The sequence below is a fragment of the Physeter macrocephalus genome, chromosome 14 (assembly GCF_002837175.3).
Source record: "Physeter macrocephalus isolate SW-GA chromosome 14, ASM283717v5, whole genome shotgun sequence".
Lineage (NCBI taxonomy): Eukaryota > Metazoa > Chordata > Mammalia > Artiodactyla > Physeteridae > Physeter > Physeter macrocephalus.
In genome coordinates this window covers 100289788-100310600 of record NC_041227.1, presented here as the reverse complement: position 1 = coordinate 100310600, position 20813 = coordinate 100289788, and the positions used below count along the sequence as shown (strand labels likewise).

The window sequence follows — 20813 nt, the reverse complement described above, 5'->3', positions numbered from 1 at the left end:
TAAAAGCAAGTCATCCCCCCCACTTCCTCCAGCTTGGGGGACCATTTTCCGTCTGGGGAGACCGGATGGGAAAGGGGGACACGAAATAGAATCCAAATCCGCCTGGAGGTAAAACTGGGATCCGCGCGCTGGCTGGCAAGGTGCAGAACTGGGGCTCCCGCAGGGAAACGCAGACCTCTCCCCACCTCCCACCTGGACCCGGATCCTTGGACAGACACCGCCGGCGTGAGCGAGAGCCCGGCGGGCTGCATAAAAACACCCACGGCAGCCGCGGGGGGGCGGCCAGTCGGTGGTGACGCCAGGAGGCGCGGGGAGGGAGGCTGCGCCCGCAACCGGTTGAGGGCGGTGAAGCGGCCGGGGCGCTCCCGGGCCAGCCAGGAGGGTTCTGGCTCTGGGAAATTTATTAGTGTTGTCTCAGAGTTCAGCAGCAGCGACAACAAACTTATAGCTTCAGAATCGCCGACCTGCTGTGCATCAGGTGGGACTATATATATATATTTTTTGTCTCTCTGGGTTTTTTGGTTTTTTTGTTTTTGCCAAAATTTCAAAATTCTAAATGTAAAGCCCTCAGTATCAACTCTTCTACCTTCACAAAGCGCTACACACAAACACACACACACACACACACACACACACACACACTCAATAGGATGGTCTCCAGCCAGACCTCTTAGTAAAATGACTTGAACATCAGCTGTACAAGAAAAGTATTCTACCTTCACACACACAAAATTTTAAAAAAAACAAACTATTGAACTAAAAACAGTCAACTGTTTACGTATAACGTTAAATTCAGGAGTTCAGTGTTTTACTAATATATCCTGTTTTGAAACCTCTTGTTCAAAACAAAATGTTTTGAGCAATCAACCAAAATTGTTCATTTTCTTCTCCTGTAGATGTTCTGACAGATTTACAGGGCTCACAGCTCACTGTGCTAGTATGTAAAAAGGTGTTGTTTACACAAGGCAAAGAGAAAAAACGTGATATTCAGACACTTGCCAAATAGAGTAATTATAGCACAAATACTGTAAAGGTGCCTGGCACCACAACCTGAAAAAGTGTTAAAAAAAAGTGTTACAAGGTTTAAAAAAAAAAACATCTTTGCTAATTTTTAGTCCTGTTGAACATTCATGAAATTGTTAATATGACTTATATAGACCCACACAGGTTTTATTTTTGTGTCTTTAAAATAAAAGTCCAAAATATTTAAATTTTATGGTCAAATATGCAGTCAACAGCTGCTACTTTTTTCTTTATATATTAAATTTCTCATATGTCTTTTATTGTTCTGATAAACCTAAGCTTGTGTGACCTCCAGTGCATATTAGACCATTCACTGTATGAAAGAAAACATGTTGAATAAATTTGTGAGTTTTTAATAAAAATAGAAAATCTGATGTTTAGATAACTGGTGTGTTATTTGATGTTTTAACAACTAGAATCGAGCTGTGACGGAGCCGAATGACCTCTCAGAAGCCAGGAGGAAGAGAGACAGGACTGGTGGATCTGTTTTTACCTTGGCTGTAGTTGAACCCCTTTGCTAATGCCAGCCAAGCTTTTCTCTGTGCCTTCCTGCTGTTATTAACTACAAATTTGCATTCTGTGAATTTTAACGGATACAATTGAGGTGTTTGCTGATAAGTTAATATAGAACTGGAAATAGAAATCAAATCCATGGCTAGAAATGAGTGGTCCCAGTCTGTCATTAAGCATGAGACCCCATATACTCTCTCCCTCTCCCCTCTAAACAGGCAAAAACAGACTTCTGAACGTCAGTTACCTATAAATAGGTAGTTAGAGGTGGTCCTTTTCTATTTCAATTCATTTCCCATAGATAATCCTGCTTCCTAACTTGGTGGTTTGAAAGATAACATAAAATGAATGTACAGCACAGCTGTAAATGAAATACTTTAATCCCTTTCACAGAACTGATGTGAAATAGTTGTTTTATAGTATTTGTTTGTTTCATTTGAAGTTTCCCAGAAGGAAAACTATTTTGCTTGGCACAAGATCCATATTACTTTCTCTGAAAGAGGAGTAAAAATAACCAATATAGAAATCAGATTTCAACTGAGAGTTGCCATAAGGTTCTGAAAAGTAGTTCAGTCCCTTCCAAGTCTTCATTAAACATGGAAGGAATTTAAATATTTTATCTGCTGTGAAATACGTGTGTGTGTTTTATTGTCAGACACTACCACAGTTCCAGAATTTCTTTTCCATATCACCTACGTTTCAGTCTGGATTCTTTATTTCCTTTTTTTTTTTTTTAAATCAAGGGTTTTACATGAGATGGTATGCAATTTCCAGTGTTGTTTTTATATTTTGTTAAGACACAACCAAGTGTATCTTTCTTGCTAAGAAGGCTTTAAAATATTTCACTGCATCCACATGACAGCTTATTCAATGGGGAGGACTATCGGGGTGGAATCTGACAGTGTTCTTTCAGAAATCCAGATTTATGAAATACTGGGGAGACTTTTGAAACTCCTAGCCTCTGCATGCAGCACATTTGTTTACCTGCTTTGAATGCAGATCGCCTTGGTTTTGCCCTTTTAGCATTTATATACATTAAATCATAGCCAACTTATTCATTATAGCCAGCCTCCTTTCAAGACATTCATTTAACTGAACGTATGCTCATTGGGAAGCCACATTTTCCTATCAAGGCTGCTGAATTATTTAGCAGCTTTATTGTGGAATCCGGTACTTGATAAGCATTTTAGAGTTGGGTGCTCGGTGTGGACGCCGTTATTCTCTCTGACTTCTCTCTGGCAGCAGCTCGGTCTTTCCCCTTGGAAGCTGTGTCCGGAACCCTAACGAATCCCTGGACAGGTGGCAAACTTCAGCAGTCAAATTTGGAGCCACCCGAGGCGGGGAGGTCTAGGGGTGTCAGGGACTGTTCTTGTTCCCATCAGAGCTGTGCTGCCCACCTCTGGCCCTGAGGTACAGAGGAGCGCTGCACCATCCCACTGCACCTGGGCGCTCCTCGGAGAGGCGTGCGGGCGGGAGGGGAGCGCCCAGGCGGTCCCCTCCGACCCCCAACGCAGTCTCCTCTCCTGCCTGGGCTTGGCAGCCTGATTTCTCCCCGCAGCCATCTCAAAGCTGCCACCTCTGTGCCTCTAGCCACCTGCCCTCAGGGTTCCGGCGACTGGGAGCTGCCATCTGCCCTGGACGAGGGAGGCATCGCTCACCCACCTCTCTTTTCCAGGATGGGGAAAGTGGGAACTGCTTTAGGGCTAGACAAGGTGGGGGAGGGCGGTGCGTGGAGAGCCAGGACAGGCATTGGCAGGGGCCTGGGACCCTTGATAGTATCTGAGAAGAGAGAAAGGTAAGAACATGGTTTCCCTAAACTCTTGAAACTCCTGGTCACCTGAACAGAGAGGAGATTGGGACAATGGGGGGGGGTGGTATCCAATGTCACCCCTGCCTACCCTCTGCTCTTCCTACATCTGTGTGCCACTTTGCAGCCCTTAGGCAGCAGACAGAGGGACCCTGAACTGGGAGACCCTCTGACCTTCTCTGGAGCGGACTGTTCTTTTCGGAGCATGCTCGCATTTATTCCCTTCCCCCTCCTCATCTCATCTGCTCACATCACAAGGGCAGTCAGGGTTTACATTTCTTCTAAGAGGTAGAGTTTTTGAAATAGTCCCTCCCATAGTCCACCTTCCATCTCCACTCCCACTCCCGTCAGGAAACCCCTCCTCCCTTCTCAAGAAACTAGAATCAAGTAGGGAGGAACCCCCAAGAGAGGGGATTTAGGAGGTTGCCGCCTCGTGCCTCCACATCTCTGAGCTGCATCTTAAGTCCTAGAACTCTTTCTTCTTTTCTCCACTCCTGGAGTCCCCTCCCTACTCTCAGGATGGGGTGAGAAAGCCAGGGAAGCATTTTGGGGGCCCTGGGATGTGTGCAACAGGAGTAGAGTGGTCTTGATTTCTTCCTCAAAAGGCTTCCCAAGTCAGTAGGTGCCTGGACAGAGACAGAAGAGTAGGGAAGCAGGCATTTTCTGCCCAGAATTATCCAGCAGCGTCCTGTTTGCATGACAGCTAGAGGTGCTCTCTGCCTTGCCTCACCTCCGGCTCCTTTTCTCCTTAACCCAAGGCCGGGTTCCTAAGCCTTATTAGTGTCCCAAATAGGAAGGGAAGAGGACTTGGCGGGGGGGGGGAGTGGGGGAGGTAGTTTCCTAAATGTGGGGTGAGGGAAACATTTTTGTCCTTCAAAGCCTGGGGCCATGGCTGTCCCAGTCTGTGGAGCATGCTTTTACTCTGGAGGCCCTAGACGCAGGCCCCAGACTGCAATTGCAGGGGATATGGTTTGTTTTGTTTTGTTTTTGTTTTAAAGCTGTTTTCGACTGAATTCTATTGCAGGCGGTAAAAAGCAGTTTTCTTTGCCTCAGTGCCTTGCCTAGGGTGCCACCATTCCTAGCCTGGAGTGCTTTCCCTTCCCGTGTCTGTGGGCATCTACCCTGAGGGCTTCCTGCCACCACCTAGGAAGGGGACATGGGACAAATGGTCTCTTGTTGCTCTTGACGCTGGGGGTGCGTATGAAGACTGGGGAAGTCAGGGACGCTCATGTCCCTTGGGTTCCACCGGAGACACTGGAGAACTCAGTGGGATCCAATTGGCCTGGGCTGTTCCCAGGAAGGGCACAGGGCACCCCTGACCCTGTTTTCTGGATCCATTTGAGGCAGTGTCCGTTTAGGGGCTTCTAGGTCTTTACAGGTGACCTCACACAGATACTGGAAGGATAGACCACTTTCTACTCCCCTGATCATCCCTTTCTGCACTTTCTGTTTACATGTTTGTCTGCCCCCCTAGGCTGATCACTGCCAGAAGAGAATCTAACTTACTCATCTTTGTATCTCATTTAGCAGTGCCTGCCACAGTCAGGGAATGCTTGATGAAGGAAAGAGCATATAAAGGGATTGTATTTTTCTATGTGCCTGGGTGCAGTTAAATTGATCCTATTGGGTCTTTATATTTTGAGTCTACCTGTGCCCCTCTAACGGTAGACCTGAGTTTTTGCACATTTGTGCACTACTTTCAAGTGTCTGAGTATGCCCTCATCCTTGAACAGCAAGGATATCAATACAGATGGGTGTGCAGTAGAGTAATCCCCACACCACCCCTTTTCCCTGCACAGACAAGGCTACTTGCAGAAGCTACAGAATCGATCTTTATTTACGCACAGCTATAGCGCTTGCTAATTCCTATTAATAAAAATGCCAGCAGTGCACCGCACACTTACACATGCCCATCCCTGAGGCACGATTTCCAAATCGTGGCCATCGCGGGGCCAGAGGCGTGGGCCCGGCCCCAGACTCCTCCAAATTGTGAAACGCCAAACCTTCTTTTGGTCCCAGTCTGTGCGTGCCCTAAAGCACACGTAAGCCTCGAGACGCTTACCCTTTACTCCTCCTCCTTCCCAAATCAGCCACCACGGGTCACGGTTACACTACACTTTATTTCTAAGCAAATCTCGGACAAATCTTGAGACATACTTTATACAAGAGGACACAGGCTGCACGCAAGGTACTCTCGGCTCGGGGCCAGCGGTGGTGCCGTGCCCTTGCGCGCTCCCGCGCTGCCCAACACACCCCTTCGGCGGACGCGCACGCGCACGCGCACACGCGTCAGCCTTCCGGGCGCTTCCGCCTTCATCCTAGCAAAGCCCTTAGTGACGAAAGCCCCGCCCCCTCCCGGGAGCCTCCCGGAAGTTGCCGGCCGGGAGCTGGGTGCACGGTTCCGGGCGTCCCTGTTTGTGCTGGGGCTCAGTCTCTGGTCGAGAGGACTCGGAAGCGGGAGAGCGACATTCAGTAGCGCGGCGCGGGGCGAGACCTGGTTACCATGGCGGGGCCGCAGCCTCTAGCGCTGCAGCTGGAACAGTTGTTGAACCCGCGACCGCGCGAGGCGGATCCTGAGGCCAACCCGGAGGACGGTGAGGCCTTTTGGGGGCAAGGCCACGTGCGGAGCCGTGGGCCGGGCCCAGTGCGGACCCGGGCGGCGTGTGAGGGGCCGGCAGCTGGGCCTTGGCGCCTAGCCTACTCTCCTTCCCCTTGCGCAGAGGAAAACTGCTTCCCGGGAGGGTGGCCCCCGGGGCTGGGGAGGAGGGCTTCGGAATCCTTCGGACGCGCGTTCTAGATTTGGTGCTCGGGTGGGCGGAGCGTACGGAGGACTCAGGCTTGGGTTAACTGTTGATCGAGTGCTGTTGCAGGCAGCCAGTCTGGTAGCAGGCTGGAAGTTATCTTTCAGGATGCCCTTACTGGCATTGCGTTAGAAATGAGAAGAAAAAGTCTCATCCTTTTTTAAAAAAAAACTCTGCCTGTCCTTGAGAACCTACTTGGAGGATGAAGGAAGAAGTAGGCTTCCATGGTGCCGTTTAAGCCTTTTCAGGCTTCAGCACACTTGCTTAGCGGCTGACGAATGATATTTCTGATCTGTAAGCTGATGTTCAGGGTCTAGTTGGGAGTAATCCTCCTTTAGGCTTGAGTCAGAGAAGTGTGAGGAAGGGAGAATACGGAGGGATAAATGTGAGTGCTGGACCGTTTCTTAGGAGTAATTAGTTGAGGGAACTGGGGCTGTTTAGCCAGGATACGCAAAAAAAACCCCGACAACTCCCTGAGCGATGGGCTGGAGTGGGATAGAACATGATGATGGCTGACTTAAAATATTTGAGCTGACTGTCACACATGGAAGAGGGATTAGACTAGTTTTCTGTGATCCAAGGCATGGAAATATATCCTTCTAGTAGATGCAGAGAGTCAGCTTTCTGTACAGGAACAGCAGCAAGGTAGCAAGTGGTCTGCCTTGGGAGGTGATGAGGTCCCTGTTCTTGGAAGTTGGTGGGGATTTTGTAGAGGACGTTCAAGCGTGAATTTAAAGGGCTGAACAGGGTTACCATTAAAGTTTGTTCTAACCAGGAGATTCTGATTTCCCCCTCCCCCGACAGCCACTGCTGCCAGAGTGATTGACAGGTTTGATGAAGGGGAAGATGGGGAAGATGATTTCCTGGCGGTGGGTAGTATTAGAAAGCTGGCATCAGCCTCCATCTTGGACACAGACAAGAGATACTCTGGCAAGACCACCTCTAGAAGAGCTTGGAAGGAAGACCATTGGGAGCAGACTCTGCCAGGTTCATCTGGTGAGTAGACGTATTTCCACGGTACTCTTTCTTTCCTGATTTTTTGGGGTTAAATTTTTGTTTGTTTGTTTGATGCTCTCTGCAGAACTAGTCCGGATGCCCCACTTACTGTCTTAGGAGACACCACTGATTTGGCATTAGAAAGGGCCCTCTGAAGTACTGAATTTCACTTTGTAAGGAATCTGAAGTCTGGAGCTATTAAGTTGCTATACTCCTAATGTTTGCACTAATGGCTCACCCTAAAATGGAGTGAGAGAAAAGGCCTTGAATATTTGGAGTTTGGAGAGGGCTATGTGTTGAAAAAGCATTGTGTCTGATGAGCATGCTACTCATGGATTTTGACCTTTTCCTTTGGTTTGTCAAGTCTTGCATCGAGTCACTGGATAATATTAATTTGTGACACTCATTTTTTGCCACTGTAAAAATTTCATAATCCTTCCCTGTTCCCTGCAACAGTAAGGAGGATGTGAGCTTATAGTTTTAAAGATTGTGAGTTTCTCAGAGTGGAAGAAGGGGGCGGGATATGGTGATTATTGAGTGGATGCTATTTGTTTTCCTTTAGAGAGGTCAGAGGGACCATGTTGAGAATCCACAGATAATATAAAAGAAACAATCACTCATGCTGTGATATCCATGATTTAGTCCCTGATACAGTCCTTGGGGCTCCCAGATGATAAGCTCATTTCATATTCTTTGCTTAGAGAATGATAAACAGACCAGTCCTGGGACCTGTATAATATTTATTGAGCTCTCACCATGTGTCAGGCACTGTGGTAAGTCCTTTAAATTCTAAGAGCCTGGTACATAGTAAGTCCTCAGAAAATGTTACCACCGTATCATTACATGTATTATCTCATTTAATCCTCCCAACAGCCCTGTGAGGTTGTACTGTTTATCACCATTTTACAGATAAGGAAATTAAGGGGCACATTGGTTAAGTAACTTGCTCAAGGTCATATATCTAGTAAGTGCAGGCTGGAACTCAAATAAGGCAGTCTGACTCTAAGATCTATACTTTACTACTCTGTGAATATTTCTTTATCTGAGAAATGGCATACATTTAAAGAACTTAAAGGATTATTTCTCTTTACTGTTTGGCACTTAGTTTCTGTATATATGTTTTTGACAGCCTTCTCCGTCTTGAGTTTATATATTAGTACTTAAAGAAGTACTTAAGACATCATGTTTTCATAAAAATATTTTATGAAGAAAGTTGTTGGTAACAGGTCCCTGTATGATTGTGCTTCCTGTGTTCTACCATGGAAGAGATTGGATAATCATTAAAGACCTGTAAGTATCAGGATACCCCAAGTATAAGTAAAATCAGGAGCCATAACTAATATTGCATTTACTGAAGGATCAAGTTCAGACTCCTTCCCCTGGAAGACAAGACCCCTCCTGATTTGGTCCCTGAGCAACTCTCTGGGCTCATATCCCAGCATTCTGTACCCCAGTGCACTTTTGTGTACTGGACCTTTGCATCTGCTGCTTTTCCTTTCCTTCCGTCTTCTCTGTCTGATGACCTGTTACTTATGCTTAATAAGTAAAACTATAATGTGTCCTTCACATGAAGCCATCTCTCACCCTTCTCTATACACTGTACTAATGATATTGTAATGTAGTTATTGGTTATGCATACCTACCACTCCTAGCAGACTGTGAACCCGTCCCCACAGATATTACATTCTGTTTGTCAGTCTCTAGTTTTTATCCATGGCTGGTCCATAATAGGTGCTTAATAAGTGTTTAATAGGCATCACTAGGGTGACAGAGATTGTGCATTTGGGACAGTTAGTGATAAACTCTATTTTTTCAGATGCAGGTTTGGGAAAACCAGTTATTCCCTCACACCAGAAGGAAATCTGACCATTTTTCAAGGTCCAGATCGAAGGCTGCCTTTTCCTTATAACCTTGCTTAAATTCACTTGCTCCACAGTTAAAATCTCTTCCTCCGCTTGATTGCCAAAACTTTGTCAAAGTGCTTTTAATTCTTTTCTGTATTATAGTTTTTATGGGTCTGTCCTTCCCACTAGAGCCTTTCAGTAGGATAGGACCCATGTTTTTTGTTTGTTTGTTTGTTTATTATTTTTTGGCCGCGCCGTGTGGCATGCAGGATCTTAGTTCCCCAACCAGGGATCGAACCCGAGCCCCCTCCATTGGAAGCGCAGAGTCTTAACCACTGGACCTCCAGGGAAATCCCATAGGATCCATGTTTTATTCATTTTTGTTTCTCCCTTAGCATTTTAGAGGTAGTAGATGCGTAATAAATATTTGTTGAGTTGCGTTGAATACAGTAATACTATTTTTTGGGGAGAGGTGTCATGATCCTTTAGTTAAAATGAAAGTTATGCCCTAGTATTTGTTTTAAGGTAACTTTTTTTTTTTTTTCCTTTTTCCCTCCCTTGTTTAGATAAAGAAATATCTGATGAGGAAGGGTCTGGAGATGGAGATTCAGAGGGTCTGGGCCTGGAGGAATCCGGTGAGGATGCCATGAGTGCTGAGGAACAGGAGTGTGGTGATGGTGACAGTAGCCTGGCCTGGGAAAAGAAGAACAGAAGCCACTCCAGGAAGGCATCGGGCTTCAGTGTCCAGAGCAGCAGTGACTTTGAAAAATTTACCGAGGGAATGGATGACCTCGGTAGCAGTGAGGAGGAGGAAGACGAAGAGCAGGAGAGTGGTATGGAAGAAGGGGATGGGGAGGAAGACTTCAAAGGTGAGAGTGAGGAAGACAAGGCTGAAGACAGGACCAGTGAGGACGACGGGGTGGTGATGACCTTCTCCGAGGTCAAAGTTTCCGAGGAAGTGGAGAAAGGCCAGGCTGTGAAGAACCAGATAGGTTTGTACACGGCTTGCTGTTTGCTTGTTTTGAGTGTCCACATTTGATCTCCTTTTTGTTTGTCTGTGTCTGTTTGCTGTCTCCTGTGTCCTTCCAATTAGTTGGTGACGTGCCCCACTTACCTAGAGGCCCAAAGCGCCGTTCCCCTGTGCTTGGCCTGCTATTGCTTCACTCAGCTGCTTTGCTGGTTCTGCTCTAGTACTTCTGGCAGCTGTGGAAGGTTGAAGAGAAGAGTGTCGCGTCCTCTCGTTGGGCTGTAGCATTCTCTCTCTCATGTAGCAAGTCAGTTTGCATCCAGACACTGGATTTATTTCCTGTAATAAATAGAGTGTTTCCATGGCATGAAGCTGATAAAGCCATGCTGCTTAGGGACTGCTTTGATTTCCAGTCCCTCCCCCTCTCCCTGCCCCAGGAAGATTTTATTAACTGAGGAATGGAATTCTTTTTTTCTTTCTCAGCACTGTGGGACCAGCTCTTGGAAGGAAGGATAAAGCTACAAAAAGCTCTGCTGACCACCAATCAGCTTCCTCAACCAGATGTTTTCCCTATTTTCAAGGACAAAGGTGGCCCAGAATTTGCCAGCGCCTTAAAAAACAGTAAGAATACTTATCCCATGTTGGGATGCTTAGAACCACTGGGGTTCATTGGGATATACTGGGATTGTATTCTCAGCACCACAGACTTGAGAAGACTTGGCTTTAGTCATAATATGGTATAAAATGGTGATTTTTAACTTAAAAAAAATAGCAGTATAACCCTCTTATCAAATGAAGGCAACTTTGATGGAAACAGGTTGGGTGCTTGAGTCATGTCTGTTCCTCTTTTTTTCCAGCCCTGCTCTCACTTTCCTCTCCCCCTCCTCTTGGCTTTCTGAGCTACTGCTTTAGTGCTCAGGGAAAAACCACTGGCATAGAACAAAAGGGAGACAGTGAATGACTAACCTCAGTTCGTTTAACTTGTATATCATGTGCTTAAAGGATGCCTTTCTTTGTTGGGTGGTTTCTAGAACAAAATGCTGAGATGACCTTACTCCTGTCTCCCTTTGGGTTACGGAGGGTGATGAAGGATGGTGACCGCAGAGGGAGGAAAAAGTTGTGAAAGAGAATTGCTGGGCTGTAAAGTCCAAGAATTTTAGAAGAGCAAAGGAATTTAGCAATTGTTTGGCTCCCAACCCCCTCATTTTACAGAGGAGAGAGCCAAAGCCCAAAGAGAATGAGTTGCCCTAAGTTACAGAGCTCGATCATGCACGGCAGAGACAGCCTCCTCCAGGTTTTCCGCCTTACGATCTAGGGTCTGCCTCCTGGGTGCCCAGTGGCACCAGAGGACTGGGGCCGAGGAGAGAGATGCGGGGTGAGTGCACAGAGGCTGGAATCTCGGTCGCTTACTTGCACGCTGAGATTTAGTGTTGTCATTTGCTCTTTCAAACTTGTTTTTATAATATCATGGAGTTAGTATGAGAAGGGGCCTGAGGAGGACATCAATCTGATTTGGCATCTGCCTCTTGGTAGAATCACCTTAAACCATTTAAGATAAATGGGTAGGATTTCTAGGGTAAGGAATTGTGTGAACCTTTCTTGGCGGGGACTACTTGGTTTAATTAGGAATTACTTCCCAAGGGCCAGTCTTTAGATTGTGTGTCTTGACACACTTGAAGTCAGGAACCCTGCAGATACTGTGAGGGTGGGTCCTTTGTAGCCCCTCCTCCAGCTCTTCCCTGCTTCCTCCCTCAAATAAATGATAGCTTGGTGGTTTTCAGAATTTTTGAGATTTTTGGAGCACTTCTCTGCTATTTTTAACGCCCTAGTGCCCTGATTTCCGGTATGCCTTTGGAATGAGACCTAGACTACTCTAGATTAAATGTCTTAAATGTTTCACAATAAGGCCTTTTCCATTTTGTTACTCATTACTCTTCTTGCTTGAGCCAACCCTGCCCCCGCTTTTTTGGGGATTCATCTCAAAATGTAGATATTTTAAGGGTTTATCAGTGCTCGGTATAAGGGACGCATTCTTACTCTTGGATACAGTTCAGTTTTTTTAGCTGTTTTAATGTTATTTAACTTTTATTTTGCAACAGTTCCGATCATTTTCAACACTTTAAAAAAAAATTTTTATTTTTTTATTTTTTGACCATGCCATGTGGCATGTGGGATCTTAGTTCCCCCACCAGGGATTGAACCCACGTCCCCTGCATTGGAAGCGCCGTGCCTTAACCACTGGACCGCCAGGGAATTCCCCGATCTCTTTAATCTGTCTCTTTTTGTACTTAACCAGTTGCCTTTTTGCCTCGTTGATGAATTCCAGTTAATCTGACAGATGTCTCCTAATGTGACTAGATGGGTTGCAGCGGAAGAGGGAGAAGAAAGGAATGTTTATTTGGTATCACATATTCTGAGGTGGGAGGGTGGAGAGTTTTCTTTTTTTTTAAAATAAATTTATTTATTTATTTATCTTTTTTTTATTTTTGGCTGTGTTGGGTCTTTGTTGCTCTGTGCAGGCTTTCTCTAGTTGCGGCGAGCGGGGGCTACTCTTCGTTGCGGTGCGCGGGCTTCTCATTGCAGTGGCTTCTCTTGTTATGGAGCACAGGCTCTAGGCGTGCAGGCTCAGTAGTTGTGGCTCGCGGGCTTAGTTGCTCTGCGGCATGTGGGATCTTCCCGGACCAGGGCTCGAACCCGTGTCCCCTGCATTGGCAGGCGGATTCTTAACTGCTGTGCCACAAGAGAATTCTGAGAGTTTTCTTTTTTTTGAAATTTTTATTGGAGTATAGTTCATTTACAATGTTGTGTTAGTTTCAGGTGTACAGCAAAGTGAATCAGTTATGCATATATCCACTGTTTTTTAGATTCTTTTCCCACATAGGCCATTGTGGAATTGAGTATTGAGTAGAGTTCCCTGTGCTATACAGTAGGTCCTTATTAGTTATCTAGGAGCGTTTTCTGGTTACCAGAATTTCTATGCATCTGAAGGGTAGCTACTTCTTGTTTCTACCTTTATGACAATATGATATAGTATGTTGTGTATTTCCCTATCTTGGTGAGCAGAGTTTAAGAAAAACTTCTTGGTTACGTTACTGTGGATGAACAATTTATACTATGTTATATAGCTGGTGTGGAACGTAGGCTGCATTTGTACTGACCCCAGAACAAACACTGGAACTTAATTTCTTTAATTAAATCTCTTTTCAGTTTGGTTGGTCTTACAGTAAGGTCAGACTGCCTGGGGTTAGATTCCATCTCAGCAGTAGATTAGCTGAGTGACCTCGAGCAAGTTACTTAACTTCACAGTAAGATGGGGATAATATGATTGTGAAGATTAAAGGACTAATCGATATAAAGCATTAGCACAGTGTCTGGCACACTGCACACTGCAAATGTTACATACATGTGTTCTCCTCTTCTGCGGAAAGAGGCATTTGGCAGTGTTTAGCCCTGTGAATGACGGTCGTCACTGTAACTAACCATCGTCCCCACTGTCTCCAGTGTTTTTTGACTTTTTTGTTAGTGTTCAGATTCCCTATATAATTTAAATTAACCGTTTGTTCTGGATAATGTGTAGTGTTATATTCTTTTATTATTATTATTTTTTTTTTTAATAAATTTATTTGTTGACTTTTGGCTGCATTGGGTCTTCATTGCTGTGCGCGGGCTTTCTCTAGTTGTGTTGAGCGGGGGCTACTCTTCGTTGTGGTGTGCAGGCTTCTCGTTGCGGAGCACGGTCTCTAGGCATGTGGGCTTTAGTAGTTGTGGCACGCAGGCTCAGTAGTTGTGGCACGCAGGCTCAGTAGTTGTAGCTTGCGGGCTCTAGAGCTCAGGCTCAGTAGTTGTGGCGCACGGGCTTAGTTGTTCCGCGGCATGTGGGATCTTCCCGGACCAGGGCTCGCACCCGTGTCCTCTGCATTGGCAGGCGGATTCTCAACCACTGCGCCACCAGGGAAGCCCAGTAGTGTTATATTCTACTGTAATACTTACTATTCAGCTTTGGCTTCTATGACTGTGAGAAGGTGATCAGAGATTTCCTTTTTGCCAGACCCAGCTGCTGCCTCCCTGAAGCTTTCAACCTTTCCTTGAAATTTTTCCCTTAGGTTTTGGCACTACTGCATGTGATGTGTGGGTTCTCCTGCTTTTCTGACTGCTCTTTTATCCTCTCAGTGTCAGTTTCACTGCATTTAAGATCCTCTTCTCAGGCTGTGTTTTCTTGGAATATTCTCTCCTTGGCTCTGTCATTTACTCTCATAGTCCCAACAGTAGCCTCTAGAACAGAGCAGACTTCCAGCTGTATTTCAGCCACAGTCAAGTCCTGAGCAGCATGCCTTTGTACCCTAAGCACCTTAAACTCTACTTTTCAGAAGCTAAACAAATATCTCTTTTCTTCCCCAACACACTTAGTCCCCAAATCACCCTGATATTACATGTTGGTGATTATACCTCTCGATGTGAAATAATTTCAGAGGCATTTTTTGATATTTTAGTAGTTGCATAATTGGTAAGTCATGAATTAACCTTAGCAAAATTAAGGGATTTTCCATGCACAAAACCATTCCTCTAAAGAGGTTAGCTTTTTCCTGTCTGATTTTCTTTTAAAAACTTCTATAGCATTAGGAGGTGGTTCTTTTATGTTGGTAGCAGCAATGTATAAGGAAAAAGGCATGTTATTTAAGGAAACCTCAGCACGAGTTGTTTAAAACTTTTCATTGTGGAATATATCAAACCTATATAAAAGTAGAGAGAATTGTATGGTGAACCCGTATACCTTTACCAGCTAAACACTTATCAAGTCATGGTGTATCTTATTTCATCTACTTACACTAACTCACCCCCTACTTCTGCTTTATTTTGACGCAAACACCAGACATCCTATCATTTTATCAGTAAATCAGCATGGATCTCTAAGAGAAAAGCATTAAAAAAAAAAAATCACAATATCATCCCCCACAAAAACACCAACAGTGATTTCTTAATAAGCATAACTGGTTTGAATGGAGGGGGAATTGAGGGAGCATTCCTGTAACAGGCGCTCTCTATTGTCTTTTCAGAGTTTGTTCTATAGCTTTAAATGAAATGATTAAAGGAAAGCCAAACTTCAGCCATAATAAATTGACCTTTTAGTGAAATGCATGTTATTAATGTATTTAATGAGATGCAGTACAGATTGCAGTGAGCACCATGTTTCATTATAGGTCTAAAATGCAATATCATTAAAGACCTTTAATAGAAACAATGGTTGACATTTTGATATTTCCTATAAGCAAAAACCCCCCAAGAACACAGTATAATGTAATATAAATATAGAGGAAGTGTTGAGATTTTTTACTTGCTTAAGAGTATAAACACAAATTCCACTATTAAGAAGTTGCGTTTTGTTTGAGCCCGCCCCCCATCTTCCCACTTCTAGTTCGAGTTCACCCTCTCATCCCTCTGTGGCCCTTCCCCCAACCCCTGAACTATTTTGACTTGAATAGACTAAAAATTTTAATGCCAGTTTGACCACAGCACTAATAGACACCTTAAAGAACAACTTTTAAAATTTTGAGTAAGTCATGGCAATCGGAATCTTGATAGATAATGTTTCTGTTTTGTTTTTTAAATTTTATTTATTTTTAAGTAGGCAGTGTATTCACATGGCTCAAAATTCAAAAGATGCTAATGACTCTGTAGAGAAAATCCTCTTTCCCACCCTGTAGCCCTGCCACCCAGTCCCCTATCCCATAGGCAACCAATATTGTCAGCGAAATTCCCCCTTTGTTAATTACTTAGTTGCCTTAGGTGACAAATCCATGAACATCTATTTCAGTGTTCTCTCGATTAATGCTTTGTGGGTTCATGACAGAGTTCTCACAAATGATCTGTAGAACCCTGAAATGCTCGTAATTACTTGGGATAGGTTTAAGTATTGCTTGGGACGAAGGCACTTGGAAGCTTCTCCAAGTGTAGCATTGTGTAGGATTAAGGACTCTTATTACTGTAGACTTCATCTAGCCAAGATGGTGTGAGGAAGATTGATCTTTTTGTTTCCGCTGATGGCTATTATTTTTTAAAATAGCTTTACTGTTCTAATTATAAAATCATGTCATGCCTACTTCAGAAATTCAGAAAATACATAAGAGCATAAAGAAGAAAATAAGGATTACCTGTAATCTTACTACCCAGAGGTAACCAACAGTTGTCATTTTGATGAATATCCTTTCAGACTTTTTTCTGTGTTTACACACACATACACACACACACTTTTTTAAACAAACATGGAATCTTACAAGTATGTACTATTTTGTAAGCTTATTTTTTTTTACTTAACATATTTCATGTCAGTATATTTAGATGTACATCAGCATTTTCAGTGGCTACAGAATATTCCATTTTATTGATTTACTGCAGTTTATTTAGCCAATCTGTGTTGATGGATACTCAGGTTTATTTCAGCCTTTCACTTTTATAAAGCATGCTTCGATAAACACTCTTGTATATACATATTCGAGCATTTTGCCTAAGAGTAGCCCTGTCCAATATAAATATAGTTCAAGTCACATATGAATTTTAAATTTCCTAGTAATCAAATTTTTAGAAAATTGTATAAAGAAACAGGTAAAATGAATCTTTGTAACATGTTTTACTTAATGCAGTATATAACAAATATTATGTTTAACATATAGTCAATATTTAAATACTAATGAGATATCTTATGTATATTTTTTCATGTCAAGTCTTTGAAATCCAGAGTGTATTCTACATTTACAGTTCATCTCGATTTGGGCGAACCACATTTCGAGTCCTCAGTAGCCACATGTGACTAGTGGATACTGAATTGGACAGCACAGATCTACATTCCTGGAAATTCGATTGCTGGGACAAAGGGATTGTACTTTTGTTTCTTTTTTAAGGCTTTTGGAAGATGCCGCCAAGTTGGCCCTTAGAAGAATTATAACCATTTAATTCTCGTCTGTAACAGTTGTTTTCCTGGACTCGTGCCACCAGAGTATTATTGATCCTCTTATTTTTCCTAAACTGTAGGTGAGAAAGGAAGGCAATGATTTCTTGATAACTTTCTGTTTGATATTTACATAATACCTCTTGACTTAGCTTTGAAGTCTATGCTGTGTTTGGTCTGTTTCTTAGAGAATGAGTTCTATGTAGGAAGACCTTTGGTCCCTATTGAGCTACTACCTAATTTGTCCAACGTGGTTAATTAGGCATTTATACTATGTAGAAAGTAAAGTGGGGTCAACAGAGCAAGTGTTTTTCCAAAGCAACCGAGTGGGGGACCCAGGAGTAGAGTGTCAGATTCTTTCACCCACCCTGGAAAGATGAGCCCTAGATGGCTCACGGAGCTGTGGAAGCTTGAAAACTACTGCAGCCAATCTCATCAGAACATTTCTTTTATTGTTTTGGGTTTCTTAGGAATTAAGGTTGTCTTCAGGCCTGAAACAATCTTTAATTGTGATGAGTTACATAAGGAAGCAAGGACTACTAGTAGTACTACCCGGACTTGTAGTGGTACTAGTAGTAAGTAGTAGTCGTCATCATCGTCGTCGTAGTAGTAGTAACATGTAGTGGGATTGCCCTATCCGCTGGATTCACAGTGAAGTCATACACATCAGTGTTATGTTGGAGTCTCTTTATATGGACATTTTATGAACTCACCTTTAACCATATATACCTGGCCAAAAGAAAAAGAGGGAGAGAGAAACAGCTTAAGCTACGCCAGTGATTCTGCCTGCCATCTTTCTCAGTGTGCTCATGCCCTGGAGTAAACATGGGTGGCAGGTGGAATCTGTGGCTGCCGTAGTTATTCTTTGTGCCGGTTACCTCTCCAGTGAGCATCTCGTCAGACAGACTGCGAATCTAGTGGTTACAGTTACAGCCTGCAGTCTTTGTCCAGCACGGTCCCCAAATGTAATCATCTTGTGTTTAATCGACGAAGCGGCTGTAGTGTTTGAGGGGAGAAACTGACCATGTTGAAGTTGCACAGAGACTGTGGTGCTGTACTTTCTGGGCAATTTTCGGGATTTTTAAAGCAGTTTTGTGAGAACTTGATTTTTGCTTTATGCTCAGACTTTAGAACCTGACCACTGCAAAAAGATACTACTCTATTCTTGTTATTTGTGTCTTAACACTTATTCTTAAATCACTTTCTTAAAATTATACATGAATATGATAAATAGTACAGAAGCATTCAGGAAGACAACAGTCCTTTCCTTACTTTCAGTCTCATTTTATTTCGTTTTTCCTTTTATAATTTTAAATAGTTTGTTTAGATCTCTATTTCTTGATTTCTTTATCCTCTGGTATGAAAGATGAGAATGCTACTGACAGGTTAAGACGAAGACTGAGCAGTGACCATTTCATTGAGCAACATGGTGGCCATCCTCTACCTTGATGAGCAGTTTTGGTGGGGTCGGGGGTATGCAGGCTTGACTGGGATGGGTTTGTGAGAGGACGGGAAAAAGGGATCTGAGGTAGTGAGTATAGACAGCTCTTTCTAGGAATGTTACTTTAGAGGGGAGCAGAGAAATGGGAGGTTAGATGGAGAAGGATGTGGAGTCGAGAGAAGTGTTTTGTTTTTGAGATGGGAGCAATAACAGCACGTTTGTATGTTGATAAGAATGATGCAGCAGAGGGGAAATTGATGATGATGGGGGTGGATATCTGTAGCAGTGTCCTTGAGGAGGTATGTGAGATGGGACTAGGGCATGAGAATGGTGGCCTTTGATAGTGGGGACAGTTTAATCGTAGTGACAGGTGGGAAGACAGTATATGAGTAGACACAGATAGGTAGGAGTCTCTGAAAATTCTCTTTTGATCGTTCTGTTTTCTTTGAAATGGAAACCAAGGTCATAAATTGCGAATGAGGAGTAAGGAAGGAGGTGGTAGAAATCTGGAGGAAAAGGCATGAGGTAGTCATTCCATTCTTCTTCCACTACATTTTTACATTCTGCCCTGCAGCTGCAACCAAGATTCCCATGCTCTATCCATATGTTGACCCTGGGAGTTGAAAACCAGTCAACTGCATTTACAATGTGTTATTATCATGTAAATAAGGGTATAATACCAGGGTAGGGAGGGACTGGAAAATGACTTTTTCTTTCCTCTGTGTTCAGAGGCCTGTCTGTAGGAGTATGTTCCTAGTTCAGTACAAGTTCCTAGTTCCTAGTTGAAGTAGATTTTTTATAACCCTCCATCAGTTGCTTAAAATCATGCCGTATTTTAGTTTGCTTCACGTTTGTTTTTTTCTTCTTTTTATTTTTTTTTGTTGTTTTTTTTTCTTTTTTTGTTTTTGTTTTTTGCTTCACATTTGGACTGTTTATCTATTATATCATTTTTTTCCTAGGTCTCTAGATTTTCTTTTTTTCCCCTGATGGCTCAGTTTTATCATCTCAATCCTTCTTCCCCCAAACTTTAAATCATGCGGTCTCTCCTCTTACATTCTCCCAGTTTGAGTGGGTTGTTCTCTGGGTCTAGCGCACCGGGTCCTCCTGGGACTTCCTTTCCTTGCTCTTCTAGGGTGGAGCTGTGTTCTGGCTCTTCCTGTATCTCAGTTTGTCAGTTTGGTGCCAAACATGGATGGGGAGTAAATGATCTGATTTTTTGCAGATTTAAAAACGCTCTGCCTCATTTGTCATTGATATCAATATATTCTTCATGGATTGGGTATAAATTTCTGGGTAGAAAATTAACTTTCTCTCAGAACTTGAAAGTACTGCCCTGTATTAGTTTCCTATTGTTTTTTGTTTTTAATATTTAATTAATTATTTATTTATTTTGGCTGCACTGGGTCTTAGTTGCAGCATGCGGGATCTTTAGTTGCGGCATGCGAACTGTTAGTTGTGGCATGCATGCGGGATCTAGTTCAGTCCCAACCAGGGATTGAACCCGGGTCCTCTGCATTGGGAGCTTTGGAGTCTTACCCACTGGACCTCCAGGGAAGTCCCAGTTTCCTATTGTTACCACAACAAATTACCACAAACTTGGTGGCTTAAAACAGCAGAACTTTATTGTCTCACAGTTCTGGAGGCTAGAAATCCTAAAACCCAGATGTCAGCAGGGCTGTGCTCCTTCCAGAGACCCTGGGGGAGCATCTGTTTCCTTGCTTTTTCCAGCTTCTCAAGGCTGCCTGCATTCCTTGGCTCATGGCTCTTTTCCATCTTCAAAACCAGCAATCCCATCACACCAAGTGTTCCTTTTCTGACTGACCCTATCGCCTCTCTCTTGTAAGGACTTCCTGTTTACATTGGGCCCACCTGGCTAACTCAGGATCCTCTCACTATCACAGATCCTTAACTTAATCACACCTGTGAAGAAGTCCTTTTGCCTTGTAAAGTAACATTCACAGGTTCTGGGGATTAGAATGGCATGTGGACGTCTTTGGGGACCATTGTTCAGCCTTCCACATGTCCTATTGTCTTCTGTCATCCAGATGTTGTCCAAAAGAAGGTGGTTGCTGGTTTGAGTCTCATTCCTTTGTAGGTGACTTGTTTTTGTTCTCTGGAAATGTTTGGGATCTTCTATTTATTCTTGGTTTTCTGAAATTGCCCGAAGCTATGTCTAGGTATGGGTCCTTTATTATTCATTGTGTTGAGTGCTTACTGGGCCCTTTTAATCTGAAGATTGTGTGGTCTTTCAGTTTTGGGAAAATCTCTTCTAATATTTCTTTGCTAATTTCCTTCCCTCCATCATCTCTGCTCTCTTTCAGGTATTAAACTGGATTAGTGTTGTTTTTTCTCTGACATGTTCCATCTTTCTGTGATTTTCTGTGTCTGTGTTCAGAAAAATTTTGAGTTTGATTTCCTAGTTCTTTTTTTTTTTTGCAATCATTTTTTTTTTTTTTTTTTTTTTTTTTTTTGGGGTACGCG

The 20813-nt window shown here is 43.5% G+C and overlaps 1 protein-coding gene across 2 annotated transcripts in view; it reads left to right on the top strand.

Annotated features, from left to right (window-relative positions):
* Positions 1-5704: 5704 nt before the first annotated feature.
* Positions 5705-20813, top strand: part of AATF (apoptosis antagonizing transcription factor) — a 105137-nt gene continuing 90028 nt past the window's right edge. For both annotated transcript variants that reach the window (XM_028500088.2, XM_007100349.3), the window contains exons 1-4: positions 5705-5934; positions 6946-7137; positions 9548-9973; positions 10432-10569. In XM_028500088.2, the coding sequence (XP_028355889.1) occupies positions 5844-5934; positions 6946-7137; positions 9548-9973; positions 10432-10569 (847 nt within the window). In that variant the 5' untranslated portion in view covers positions 5705-5843. The remainder of the gene's footprint in view (positions 5935-6945; positions 7138-9547; positions 9974-10431; positions 10570-20813) is intronic.